Source organism: Notechis scutatus, chromosome Z, assembly GCF_049901735.1.
Source record: "Notechis scutatus isolate UNSWTSFEM ecotype Mainland chromosome Z, rNotScu1.2, whole genome shotgun sequence".
NCBI lineage: Eukaryota > Metazoa > Chordata > Lepidosauria > Squamata > Elapidae > Notechis > Notechis scutatus.
Genome location: NC_142025.1, coordinates 131403569 through 131418616, shown reverse-complemented (window position 1 = coordinate 131418616; position 15048 = coordinate 131403569). Strand labels below are relative to the sequence as shown.

The window sequence follows — 15048 nt, the reverse complement described above, 5'->3', positions numbered from 1 at the left end:
ATTGTTTAATCAATGGGACCTGAAGCATGCCAACTTTTTCAGCTCAAACAGAACTGCAGACACTATAGGGTTATTCTTTAGATAGGTAGGCCCTATACACCTGAATAACATCTGGAAGCCCACTGGTGTCCAGTGCAGCCCACAGAACTGAGGTGTTATATGGGCACCCTATGGCATGTCCAAAATTGAGTAGTCTTCAAGAGCAAACTCATGTTGAGCACATTTTGTACATCCACATGAAATATCCAAACATGAATAATTGTCTGGAGGACTTCTCAGTCCAAAATGTACACAAGATGGATCTGTGTGACAGCTTTCCTTGGGAGGAAACCCTCCCAAATTGCTCTCCAGTCCAGAATATTGAAGCGCAATCCCATTCAAGGCTCACAATGGAAACTTTCTAGCTTTGCCTGATCCAAATACCCAGGGTTTTTTCTTTGTTTACTTTTTTAGACAAGGTTTCTGGTTATCACAGATACTTGGAAGTCCAAACATTAGCAGATAAAGAGTCTGTGCTCTTTTGTGTATGATGTCCTGTCTGTCTGCTACCATTTTTGCTTCTTTGCTTGCACAGACGCACCCAGCAGCTAAGAATTTCCCATCTTCTGTATCTTTTAAGCTTATTCTAGGTTGGGTAGCTGACTGTATTTCCAGAATTTGGGAGTGTGATGTAGATGTATGCTTAAGTGACAAACGTGGGGAAGTTGAAGGATTGTGTTGATGGATTGGAAAGTGAATTACTTTGTTGTAACTTTAATGCTGCCCACCTCCCATTTTCCAACAACTTATCTTTCTGAGAGTAGTTTTCTTCTGTTTGGAGCTATACTTGCTTAAATTGTCCAATGCTTGCCTTACAGGGATTCTATAAAGGCGGGAAGTTTGTGTTCAGTTTTAAGGTAAGGAATCTGTCTCTTCTCTAAGACATCTAATGGGACAATACTATATATCTGACTTTTCTTGGTGCACACAGTAACTTGATATGAATACCATGTTTCCCCCAAAATAAGACCGGGGTTATTTTCTTTTGGGTCCCAAAATATGACCAGGCTGTCAGGATTCCAGCAGTGGCCCTGATTAAATCATGACCTTTGAGCCAAGCTTCAAAAATAGAAATGTTTTATGAGTTGACAAAGGTCTTATTTTCGGGGGAAGTCTTACCTGCTTACCTTCGGACCACCACAGCCAGGCCTCCCACGCCTCAACACCTGTCACACCGCTGCCTGACTACTACTGCCACCGCTTGCAACAGGACACCACGTGATTCGTTGCACCACTGCTGCCACTTGTGGCAGGAAGCCACGTGTTGCATTGTGACATTGCGCATGCGAGTGGCAGCACTGGTGCAACACGCCATATGGCTTCCTGGCACAAGCTGCAGCACTGGCACAACGCAGCACGTGGCGTTCTGCAAGCGGCAGCACTGCTGTGACAGCACTGCTGAGCCATGTGGCCTGCCACGAGCGGTGGCAGTGGTGCGATGTGCCATGTGGTATCCAGCCACGAGCAGCTACAGAAGTTGGGCAGCGGTGCAACAGGTGTCGAGGCATGGGAGGCCTGGCTGCAGCGGTCCTAAGGTAAGCAGGGTGCATGGGGTAGCTCCATCACCCCACCCCCACCCTAGCTTGATTTTTACGCATGCGCCTCACCCCACCTTGTACAACCAGATGGTGGGGCAGAGTAGGAGAGGTCTTAACTAGGGCTCATTTTTGGAGTAGGCCTTATATTAGGTGCACGTGTAAAAAATCAAGCTAGGGCTTATTTTCAGGATAGACCTTATTTTCAGGGAAACGTTGAAAAGAGTAATACTAAGGAATAGTACTGAACTATTCTGGAAGAAAGCAACTTGTAATGGTTACTGTCTGAGGCTCATTGGATCAGCTTCTATGTATGGATTTTCAGAAATTTGAAGTGAACTGTGTTTTAAAATTAATTGTAAGTTAACTACAAATGGACATTCCATGTTTGGAATATCTATTATACAACTACATGTAGCACTTAAGGCGCATTATTTGATAGTGGTTTGCTACAATTAAAATATCATTGCATTTCAAGTGACATGTCCCCGAAATGGCTTGAGGTGCAGATGCATCTCGTTGACAACCATCTTTCTACACAAATTATGAGATTAGAAATCAGATTGTAGTATTATAATTTTTTTCTTAAAAAATAACTGAAGAAATTACTTCCTTGACATGGCTAAAATATAGGCTGGCTTGCTTGCTAGCTATTCCATAGCCTAATGATTTGGTTGCATACAGGTTAGTCTGTCCTCAGTATATACAGTACTTCACAGATATGTATTGACATCCCAATAGCCTCATATTTTATTGAAAGAAAATCCAGTAGTAATAAATGTTAATACATGTCTGAATATGCAGGTTGCTTAAAGCACAGGACAGCCCAAAATTGCTTGGAACTTTTGCCAATCTTTCTAATAAAGATGCTTTGGGTAAAATATGAATACACTGTGTAGGGGAAAAAGTGATTCTCTGAAAACCTCAAGACAATTGGGTTAAAATAATGCTAATGCAGAAAAAATTGAGTGTTGAAATGAATTAGAATATAACAGACCAACAGACCAAAATGGAGTGTGTAGGTTTTTAGAAAATCTGTCTCTTTAATTGGAAATTAAGAAAGCAGAAAAACCTCACAGTGTGGCAATGTCTGCCATTTCTGCCTTTGGCAGTTCTTTGTTAAAAATCTGCTCAGTGAATCAGAACTATCAGTAGAAATTAGGATTATTATTTTTTTGGCTGTTTATCAGAAGAGAAAGGAAAAGGTCTAATGTTCAAGTTTCTGCTGAGAATTTCATGCAGAAGTGTTTCCTTTCCAAGAAGAGACAAAAATGAAGTATTAAAATAGTTTTAAATAAAGTGATTAGAGGGAAGGATTCTTATGGGAAGGACAGGGCTGGGATTGAAAAATCCCAGCAAACGGTTCGCTGCCCGGTTGCTGATGGGTGTGGCCGTGGTGGGTGTGGCCTACTGGAACTTCCAGGAGGGCCGTTTTTGCTTTCCCAAGGGTCCAGAGGCTTCCCCAGGCCTCTGTGAGGGCGAAAACGGCCTCCCCCGGGCTCTGGAGGCCCACCAGAAGCCAGAAACAGACCTGTTTCCGGACTTCTGGAAAGCCCGTTTTTCCCCCTCCCAGAGCCTCTGCATAGACCCTGCACTTACCTGCATTGCGTGGAGACTTCTGGAAGGGGAGGGGCGGGGTGGGCAGGGCCAGCCAGTCGGTTGAAATACCGGTTCAGCAGACCAGATGAAAACTTAACATCCAGTTCGCCTGAACCGGTCTGAACCAGTAGAATCCCACCCCTGGTCAGACATGATATTCTTCCAATTAAAATTGGAATTCCGATTTTTGGGAATCACCCCCTTTCCCCCACTTCTTCTCCTCCTTCCCCTCCCCTCGGAGGCTCGAGTCAGGAGTTGCTACCGCTGGCGCGGCTCTGCGTGGCTCCAGTCCGCGTTGCCTCAGGAAGGGAAAGGCAAAAGGAAGAGCCGTGGCGGCGCTTTGCAACGGCAGCAGCGGCTCCTGGTTTTGCCTTTCCCTTCCCGAGGCAACACGGGACTGGAGCCGCATGAGCTGCGCCGGCGGTAGCAACTCCTGACAGCCCCAGCCGGATACCTGAGCGGAGCCCGGGCGGTGCGAGCGGAGCCCGGGCGGTGCGAGCGGAGCCCGGGCGGTGCGAGCGGAGCCTGGGCGGTGCGAGCAGAGCCCGCTGAGCGGCAGGAAAAGGGAGCTGGGCAGCGATTTCTTGGCGCGCGGTGGGGGGGGTCTCTTTTGGCCGGCCCCGATTTTTTTTTCAGAGGGGAATATCATGCCTGCCTGGTGAAGGATCTTGGAAAGTTTTCAGAACTACCCAGTACTTTCAATTCATTGAAAGTATTTAAGATTCCTGCCTTTAGCACTAAGGCATGATGCAAAAAAGCTACTGTCTTTGAAACAATTGCATTTTTATTGCATCCTTCTGAATTTTCAGAGTAGTATGCATGGTTCATTATTTTACTCTATGGTTGTTATTTGGATCCTTGTCAGTGTTTGTACTCATAAGGATTTGGAGCTCATAATCTCGGCAACGCAGTTGTAGCAACTGTTTTCATATCTACAATCAAGTTCTTAAAGCAATGTAATTGAAACAGCCATGCAAACAAATACTTCACATTTTGAAATCTTCATAAAATTGAGTAGTGGACATTGATTATCTGGACACCTTACATTGTACACATTAATAGAGAAACCAGTACTCCTCTCCTGATTCCCCATTCTAGTTTGGGGCATTGTATACTTCAAAATATAATTTATCTTTTGTACCGTTGAGATGAACATGAATTTGGGCAAACTCCTGGAGGCAGTGGAGAACAGGGGGGGGCTGGTGTGATATAGTCCATGGGGTCAAGAAGAGTCGGACATGACTTGGAGACTGAACAACAATAACAACCATTGAGATATGTCAAATCCCAAAATCTACTGGTAGGAAATTAGTGAAGCCATCTAAGGAAAGCCTTAGATGGCTATGTGGATGGCCCCATATTTTGGGAAGGAATATTGAATGGACCATTATGAACATGGAAAAACTGACAGTGTGTCTCTGTTTTGTGGTTTTTTTTGCAGGTGGGGCAAGGTTACCCACATGACCCACCCAAAGTCAAATGTGAGACTATGGTATATCACCCAAACATAGATTTAGAAGGCAATGTTTGCCTAAATATCCTCAGGTACAAAGCATGTTATGTTGTTCTAATACAGGTAGTCCTTGAGTTACGACCACAATTGAGCCCAAAGTTTATGTTGCTAAGTGAAACATTTTTAATGTGAATTTGCCCCATTTTACAACTTTTCTTGCCACAGTTGTTAAGTGAATAATTGCATTTGTTAGTAACTTGGTTGTTAAGTGAATCTGGATTCCCCACTGACTTTGCTTGTCAGAAGATTGCAAGAGGGGATCATGTGACCCCAGGACACTGCAACCATCATAAATATGAACCACTTGCCAAGCATCTGAATTTTGATTATGTGATTAGGGGGATGCTGCAACAGTTGTGTGAAAACCAGTCATAAATCACTTTTTTCAATGCCATTGTAACTTTGAATGGTCACTAAATGAACTGTTGTAAGTTGAGGACTACCTGTACATTCTCTTTTCATTCCTATTATTTTCTTCCTTGCAGGTTTAGAGGAAGTTTTAAGAACAAATATTGTTCTTAAAGTATCAAACAACTTATAAAATATTTTGTTTTTGAAGTGAGTGAAATGCTTGTATAAACATGTACTCACTGACTGCTCAACTACATTTACTGAATAAAGCATGATCACAGATCATAGAAAATAAGGAGCAGGCAAACCTTTGCCTATGAATTCTTTCTCTGTGGCCCCCAGAGTCTCCTTTGACCATTGCTGAAAATTGGTGGCACAGTTTCTTACCATCTTAAGACAAAGACATAAAACTTTACTGCAAGTCCTACATTTTACCACAATTTAATTAACTAACAATCTTTCCAAACCAAAGAAAAAATTAGCACCACCCACTTTGCATCACTGCCCATCCATTGTGGCCCTTGGTTTGCACACAAAATGTTAAGTGTGACTGCCAGGTTTCAATAATTGTTGACTTCTGTGCCAAGCCATGAATATGTTGGTTGTATTCATGTAACACAGACAAAACCAAACAGTCCATTATAGTTTTGTGTTTATGAATCTAGCTACACTAAGGAGTGGAAGAGAGCCTGCAGCAATCATGCCAAACCTGGTGCCCTCAGGATCTATTGAACTGGAACTGCCCTCAGCCATAGACAGTATGGATTAGGGAAGGCAGTCTTCCATTCTAGTGGGTGTATTTCTCAACACTGTTGACTTTAAGTATTTGGAATGTTGAACATATTTCTGTTTTGTTTTGGGTTTTTAAAAAATCCTGTTATGCCTTCATAAATTAAAAGGGCAATAAGGAAAAAAAATCCTGAAAGAGGCTTGTCAATAATTTTAGTTTTGGGGTATTGCCAGTGGGACCATAAGAATGTAATTAAAATGTCTTATATTTCAAAGGTCTGATTCTAAGAACTGTTGACTTCATTTTTTTAAGGATTTGGGATATTAAACATATTTCAGTTTGGATCAATCTTCATAAAGCTTTTTTTAACAATGTGAATCTACAACAAGATTACTTTGTTATTTTTAGTTGGGTAAACTTTCCTGACCCTGTGCTCATTTTTTTTTCATTATTTTTCTGGCCCACAGAGAGGACTGGAAGCCTGTACTAACAATAAACTCTATAATTTATGGCCTGCAGTATCTCTTCCTGGTAAGTATATGTGGAAAGAAGGTGTCAAGCCATGGCATTAAGGCTGGAGCACTATCTTCTTTCTCAGTCTGAGCAGGAAGAATGAATGTAAGATTGGGGGAGAAATGATACAGAAGGCAAAGCACAGTGGGCTCCTGAGGAATCTAGTATACTGGGTTAGAGGGATAGTGAATGAAATAAAAGTAAGTTTGTGTCATTACATTTTGGGAAGATATGTCTGATGTGCTGTCTACCAGTTGGAATGGGAATTTGCCTGTACACAAGACTGTACTTGATAATATCTGCAAAAACTGTTAGAAAACTTTATAGGGTGTGGCTAATGTGAGAATGTTTGCATTTAAGTAAAGTGATTTATATAAGTTTTTAGCTTTCGAATACTATTGTTTCCTAAAGAAACTGACTACTCACAATTAATAGTAATAGCACGTTGACTTATATACTGCTCCATAATGTTTTACAGCACTCTGAGCAGTTGTCATGCCCTTGTTGGAGTCTGATTCTGAGGGGGAGATTGAGCAGCTGACAGGGAGTGGGAGTGTGGCTCTGGTGACTGTGGAAGAAACGGGGGAAGGGCACAGTCCGGCTGGGCATTCAGAGGAAGAGGAAGCATTCAAAGTCTGGGGAACAAACAGGGTGGATTCGAACTACGAATACATGAAGGTAGATATGACATAGCTGGAATAACAGAAACTTGGTGGGATGAAACCCATGATTGGAACATACTGGTAGAAGGATACAAACTCTTCAAAAAAACCAGACCCCATAAAAGAAGAGGTGGAGTTGCACTGTATGTAAAGGACCACTATATTGCTACAGAAATGCATGAAACCAAAGATCAAAACCTCCTAGAATGCATATGGGTCAATATAAAAGAAAAAAAGAATGACATGGCCATAGGTGTGTATTATAGGCCACCCAATCAAGCAGAAAAAAGAGATGTCCTTTTTGCCAACCAACTAACAAAACATATGCAGGAAACACACAACAATAGTAATGGGGGACTTCAATTATCCTGATATCAATTGGAAAACTAATTCTGCACCAAGTGAGAAATCAAATAAGTTCCTAACCAACCTAGCTGACAACTTTGTTGTCCAAAAGGTAGAGGGTGAAACTAGAGGGACAGTCATACTGGACTTAATTCTTACAAACAGAGAAGAAGTGATAGAGGGAGTTGAAACTGCAGGAACCTTGGGTGAGAGTGACCATGTCATACTAGAATTCAACATAACACAAACACAAGCAACAGAACATAATGACACCAGAGTCTTGGATTTTAAAAGAGCTGATTTTAATAAACTCAGAGAGAACTTGGGAAAGATTCCATGGATGAAAATCCTAAAGGGGAAAACAACTCAAGAATCTTGGGAAACTCTGAAAAGTACGGTCATAGAAGCCCAGACTAGCACAATTCCACTGAGAAAGAAAAACAAGAAATCCAAGAAGAAACCAGCATGGCTGCACAAAGATCTCTCTGGCAAATTGGAAAAAAAAAGGACAAGTACAAAAAATGGAAAGAAGGACACACAACTAAGGCAGAATATCAGCAGATAGCCAGAATCTGCAAAGACAAAGTCAGGAAAGCAAAGGCTCAGAACGAACAAAGACTTGCAACAAAAGTCAAAGATAATAAAAGAGTTTCTTCCAACATATAAATAACAAGAAAAAAATCAAGGAAACAGTCGGTCCACTAAAGAGGGAAGACGGCAAGGAAGTAACATGCAACAGAGAGAAAGCAGAACTGCTTAACTCATTCTTTGCATCGGTCTTCACGCAAAAAGAAACTATAGCTCAACCCACCAAAAACGTAACTGTAAAAGACAGACCAGAAATAAAAGTTAAAATAAGCAAAAAAAATAGTAAAAGAACACCTGTCTGATCTTGATGAACACAAATCACCGGGGCCTGATGGATTACATCCCAGAGTTCTAAAGGAACTGGCAGAGGTCATCTCAGAACCACTACACCATATCTTTCAAAAATCCTGGAGCACCGGGGAACTACCAGAAGACTGGAAAAGAGCTGATGTGGTTCTCATCTTCAAAAAAGGAAAAAAAAAACAGACCCAGGAAACTATAGACCAATCAGCCAAACATCAATACCCGGGAAGATACTGGAAAAGATAATTAAAAAACAGATCTGCCAACTACTAGAATAAAGTAAAGTAATAACTAGCAGTCAGCACGGGTTTGTTAAAAACAGATCATGCCAAACCAGTCTTATTTCATTCTTCAACATATTGACTAAATTAGTAGACTAGCAAAATATTGTGGACGTAATATATTTAGATTTAAGCAAGACATTTGACAAAGTAGACCACAACCTACTTCTTAGTAAGCAAGAAAAAAGTGGAATAGATAGCACCACCACGAGATGGACTCGCAACTGGCTAAACATACTGTACTCAACGAGTAGTCCTTAATGGGTTTAAGTCTACATGGAGGGAAGTAAGCAGTGGGGTGCCACAAGGTTCTGTCTTAGGCCCAGTACTCTTCAATATCTTCATTAAGGACTTAGATGAGGGAATAGAAGGGGAACTTACCAAATTTACAGACGATACTAAGCTGGCAGGAATAGCTAACACCAAGAAGATAGGCTCAAGATCCAGATGGATCTTGACAGACTAGAACACTGGGCCATATCTAACAAAATGAAATTCAATGTAGAGAAAAGTAAAGTCCTACACTTAGGCAAGAAAAACCAAAAGTACACATATAGACTGGGTGAAACCAGGCTCAATAGCAGTAACTATGAGAGGGTTCTTGGAGTCTTAGTGGACAACCAGCTAAATATGAGCCAGCAGTGTGCAGCAGCAGCCAAAAAAGCTAATGCAATCCTAAATTGCATTAACAGAGGGATACAATCAAGATCAAGGGAAGTACTAATACCACTCTATAAAGCCTTAGTAAGACCACACCTAGAGTACTGCATCCAGTTCTGTTCATCACATTACAAAAAAAGATGTTGAGACTCTAGAAAAGTACAGAGAAGAGCAACCAGGATGATTAGGGGACTGGAGGCTAAAACATACAACGAACGGTTGCAGGAACTGGGCTTGGCTAGTCTAGTAAAGAGAAGGACCAGGGGAGACATGATAGCAGTCTTCTAATATTTGAGGGGCTGCCACAGAAAGGAAGGGGTCAAGCTATTTTCTAAAGCACCTGTAGGCCAGACAAGGAATAATGGATGGCAACTGAACAAGGAGAGATTTAACCTGGAAATAAGGAGAAACTTTCTGACACTGAGAACAATCAACCAATGGAACAGCTTGCCCTCGGAAGTTGTGGGAGCACCATCCTTGAGACTTTCAAGAAGAGATTGAACTGCCATTTGTCAGAAATGGTGTAGGGTCTCCCACTTGGGTGGGGGGTTGGACTAGATGACCTATAAGTCCCTTCCAACTCTGATTATCTGTTAAAATCTGTTAAATCTCTTCTGCCGCTGTAGCTGAAGCTGGCAGTAACTTTGGGGCTGTATAGGCTGCTGTTTGGACTAAGCCAGTGAGCTAGCCTCTAATACCTTGTGGGCTTCTTTATATGAGCTTTAATAGAGTCCAGGAAGTGTTTTAGGCTTTCCACAAGGAATTTTTCTCCAAGACCCTTTAAACAGGCTTCAATCAGCCGTCCTGCTTTTCGGAAGGCACGAAGCCTCCAGCTGTCTTTAAAGCTTGCCGCAGCTTCAGGCTACTAGAAAAAAAATGGGGGCTCCCACTGCTCTTAATTTAATCCTGTGTCCCTGTAGGAGTTCACCCCCCAAAAAAACAGTAAATGAGCTGCCCTGATGCAGCTCCAACAACTCAGAAACAATAGCCTTTCGCATTTGAATGGCTACATGCGGAGCTGGTCTTACAGTTTTGAAGAATTCACGGAAGCCTTAACTCTTTGATCACCAGCACCTCTCCCATGTGTCTCCTTCGCTTGAAGGCTGAGTCAAAACTGGGCATGCTTAGGAGGAGGAGGCATGACCAGGAATCTGATTGACTCTGCCTACAAGCGGAAGAGGAGTCTACACCCACACAATTGGATTATCCTTCCAGCACACTGGAGAAAGTTAAAAAAGATGTTGAGACTCTAGAAAAAGTATAGAGAAAAGTATAGAGAAGAGCAACCAGGATGATTAGGGGACTGGAGACTAAAACATATGAAGAACGGTTACGGGAACTGGGCTTGGCTAGTCTAGTAAAGAGAAGGACCAGGGGAGACATGATAGCAGTCTTCTAATATTTGAGGGGCTGCCACAGAAAGGAAGGGGTCAAGCTATTTTCTAAAGCGTCTGTAGGCCAGACAAGGAATAATGGATGGAAACTGAACAAGGAGAGATTTAACGTGGAAAAAAGGAGAAACTTTCTGACACTGAGAACAATCAACCAATGGGACACCTTGCCCTCGGAAGTTGTGGGAGCGCCATCCCTTGAGACTTTCAAGAAGAGATTGGACTGCCATTTGTCAGAAATGGTGTAGGGTCTCCCACTTGGGCGGGGGGTTGGACTAGATGACCTATAAGGTCCCTTCCAACTCTGATTATCTGTTATTTACCCAGGGCCATCCCCTCTTCATCCTAGGGCACACAGGGAGGAACGGAGAAAGGAGCAACATGGCTTACAAGAGGTGAAGGCCCTGATCCCTTTCATTAATTGCACCTGAGAGAACAGGATATAAGTGGGGCGTTTGCACACGGCTCCTTGCTGGAAGCAAAGCGTGCATTATCTTGGTCGAGGCTTATCTGGGTTTTGGCATCCTCCCAACTGTGGGTGATGCATTATGCTTTGAAAGTCTGCAGTTTATCATCCTGGCCTGCCATGTTAATTACTTCAGTGTGGTTTGTGTTAGTTTTTTTATTTCTAATTATCTTTTCTTTGGGTTCGGACTGCATTTCTGCCCTTCGTAGACTGTTTTTTGAAGAATTTGATGTCCAGCTGAGGATAATTGGACATTGGGGCCAAGTTGGAGGCTTTAAAGGGAATTTATTCTACTTGGTGACTTTGTTATTTTTGTGTCACGCCCTGGGTCATCACAGCAGTTTACAAAGGTCAGCATATTGCCCCCAGCAATCTGGGTCCTTATTTTACCAACCTCGGAAAGATGGAAGGCTGAGTCAACCTTGAGCCACTCAGGATTGAACTCCTGGCTGTGGGCAGTTAGCCTGCAATACTGCATTCTAACCACTGCGCCACCACAGCTCCTTAAAGCAGGGGTCGCCAACCTTTTGGACATCAGGGACCACCAAACTCATAATTTTAAATCCCGTGGACCACTAATACGAATTTTGACTGATGGTGGCTTGCTGACGTTGGTGGGAAAGCTCAGTCCCATATTCCAGAGCTTCAGTAGTCACAAGACTGGTCCTTTGGTCATTCTGGAGCAGCTGTTCCTCCACCCGGTACACCGGCCTGCCATGGACCGGAGGAGCTGCTCCGGGATGACCAAAGGGCCAGTCTTGTGACTACTGCAGCTCTGGAATATGGGGCTGACTTTCCCACCAACGCCAGCAAGCCACCCTGGGGCTGATTTCCTCCCCGCCCATTGGTATTACCTTCCAGTTCCAGCTCGGTGGCTTTACTCAAGGTAAGGTTTGAATAATTGCAAACAAGACAGAGGGAAATATGAATAGGATGACTAAATTTAAAGAGAAGAAATGAGAGTGTTAAAAGATATTTAAGTAGAAATGGGATATATTAAAATCACACTGTATAAAATATTGTATTATCTGCCTTGTAAAAATTTACAAGGGAAAGAGGTTTAATGTCTACAAGGTGTCGCGTTGAGCGACCGGTCTGTTGTTTCGATCTTCTGGTTGATTGCTGAATTCCTCTCAGAACGGGACCTCGCAAGGGTGAGATACAGAGAAGCCCTCGCAAGGGCGAGTTTGGCAAAAGCAGGACCCTATCCAGGGTGAGTTTAAAAATGATTGCAAAAGCGAAAAGAAAAAAGAACACAAGGCGAAGATATCTTTAGGTGAGACAGCGCATCGCCTGGGGCAGATGGAATTGTCCCAGTTGAGCCTGAGACAGATGGATTGTTCAGGCTGCCAGCTTGCTCTACGCTGTCCTCTTTTATTGTGCTGAATCAAAGAAGGGGGGTGAGGGATTACAGAAAGACAAAGAAGTTACAAACTTTATCTTTGAGTCCAGGCTACGTGATACAAGTACGAACTTTTCTGACTGATAAACATGTTTTTCTTTTATCTGACACAGACCTCTGTGAAGTTAATCTTATCAACTTTAGCTTCTTCCTGTCAGTTCTTTTCCTGTCAGCTTAGTGAACTTTGCTCTGAGAGGTATACGTGCTGAGCAGGATTTGTCTTATGGAAAAATACTGAGACAGAATAGCCACAATTCCTCCTTTTCTTTATTTTTTTGTGCTCATGATTCTAGGTAGAGTCTTTTCTCCTCCCGAGTAGTCCCATAAGGTGGCAACAAACCCTTCAGTTTGTTGATGCCTTGCAGAACCAACTCATACGAGGAAAAGTCCTCATCCCCCAAATCATGACTTGGCATAGTTAACAAAACTTCTTTGGGAGAAAAGGAGTTATTAGTGTCTATTTCTTCCTCTGACTCTTGGTCAGAGTACCATTCAGCAAAGGTTTTTTGACAAGGTCTTTTGATTCAATTACAGATGTGAGAAAGCTAACTGTTTTTTGAGTATTGTTAACTTCATTGTCAAGTGTATTCAAACTATCAGTTTTAGATGAATCATTAAGTGTAGTTGCTAGCAATGTGTAAGAAGAATTAACCTGAATATTGGGTTTTTGTAGAAAGGTTGATTTAAAATTAGGATTGGGACCAACATCATAATGAGACATAGATATAGAAAGACGAATTGTAAAAATATTCCCTTCATCTCCTTGACCATCCCACTGACGTCCTCCCCAAGTGAACCCAACCATCCATTGTTTTTTTTGCAATTGTCTTTCCTTGTGCAGTAAAAGTGATTCTGAGTGGATTTATTCTCTGTCCACAACAAGGCCATTGAGAGCAGGGAAGATGTGCTTGAGCACGGGTAATATGAATATAGTCATTTTGGTAGGTGCTTCCCACCAGATATGACCTGTGGATACACAACTCCATTTTTACAATATCTGTCAACTACCCCACATGAGGCAGAGCGAGAAGTACCAGTACTATGAGCAGGACAAAAATATAATCTAAAGTTGTCAGCAGGTGCTGGAGAACAGGAGCCTTGCTTGTCCCATTTATCAGCTTGTAGTTTTTTGTCTGCAAATTTTTCTACTCCTGTCCCCATTTCAGCAAAATCCATGAAAAGCTGAGGAAACCATGGCCATCTAGTATAGTTAGTGGTGGTGTTTAAAATTTTTCCTTGAAAATCAAGGATAGTCCAGGTGTAAGTTTGAGGTTGATGTTCATTTGTAGAAGATGATTGTATACTTCGAGGAGTGCGATGATAGCCAAATCTTGGAACAGCATGAGATGCAGACTGCTTAGAGATGGAGTTGTCAGCGATGAAGGCAGGATACCCAAGATGGCGAGCTCGAATGAGAGCTGTAGTCTTGCGATGAGTGTCATCATGGATGAGGTGACAACTTCGCACGACAGGTGGTTTGTAGCGATCAGGAACCCAGGAAGATGAATGATGCCAAATGCAGTTGGTGACATCACAGGGTGGAAAGCAGCAATGAAGATGCCATCGTAGTTTATCTCCAGGAAAAGTTGTCTCAGAATTAGCTTGAGATGGCAACGTAAGTAAAACAGAAGATAGTGGAGTAGATGCCACTGAAGAAGTGGAAAGCAATAGAACAGTGTGATTGAAATAAGTGTGATTGTGAAAAAATCCTAAGCAAGAATAAGAACCTATAGTAAGTGGAGTAACATGTATAGTTAAAAATATTAAACAAGGAGAATAGTAATAGTAAATAGTTATGTCAGAAGTAGGAGAAAGAAAACTACTGTTGTGTTGGAAAACATAATTACATGCAGAAAGAAGATTATCTTTAAAAATAAAAGTAACAGTGTCAGTAAGGAAAGCAAAAATAGCATCAGGAGATGCCCTAAATTGAGAAAAGACAGGAAGTATTGATATCAGAAGAAAGATTAGGGTTAGAGTCAGGTTTGCCATGGTAAGGTCTGACACAGCGAGCAGGAACCCAAAGCACTCGATCAGGAAGTTGGACAGCAGCGTAACCTTTTCCCCAGGTGATGAGCTGTGCAGGACCTTTCCACGCAGGATCTGGAAGCTGTCTGAAATAAACAAGAGGACGGGAAGAGGGAACTACTGGCTTAGTGAAGTGGCGAGAAGCCGCTGTGGAGGGAGGAGAGCCAGTAAGATTGAGAAAGTTAAGAGTGTACAGACAAACATTTAAGATATTTTGCAACGTTGGGAGGTTCGGGGGGCCTGAGCCTTTTTTCCCCAAATGCCGATCAAGGGCTTGTTTCAAAGTTAAGTGTGTTCTCTCCACAATCGCTTGACCTTGGCTGTTGAAGGGTAAGCCAAACTTATGAGTGATGGCCCACTTATGACAAAACTCAGCAAAGGGAGAACTGACATAAGCAGGACCATTATCTGTTTTGAGAATTTTTGGACATCCCAACGTTACGAATGATCGAATACAGTGATTAATAACATTTTTTGTAGCCTCTCCTCTTTGCAATGTTGCTATAATAAACCCTGAATAAGTATCTACTGATACATGAATGTATTTCCAGGGGAGCAAAGGGAGGATAATGAGTTACATCCATTTGCCATGTATCACAGGCTTGAGTACCCCTAGGATTAACACCTTCAGGGATACCTTTG

General features: G+C 42.3%; 1 protein-coding gene across 1 annotated transcript in view; it reads left to right on the top strand.

Annotated features, from left to right (window-relative positions):
- The window catches only part of LOC113427456 (NEDD8-conjugating enzyme Ubc12-like), a 57848-nt gene that overhangs the window by 29978 nt on the left and 12822 nt on the right, over window positions 1-15048 (top strand). The window contains exons 3-5 of the mRNA XM_087947831.1: window positions 858-896; window positions 4615-4718; window positions 6235-6298. Of these exons, the coding sequence (XP_087803957.1) occupies window positions 858-896; window positions 4615-4718; window positions 6235-6298 (207 nt within the window). The remainder of the gene's footprint in view (window positions 1-857; window positions 897-4614; window positions 4719-6234; window positions 6299-15048) is intronic.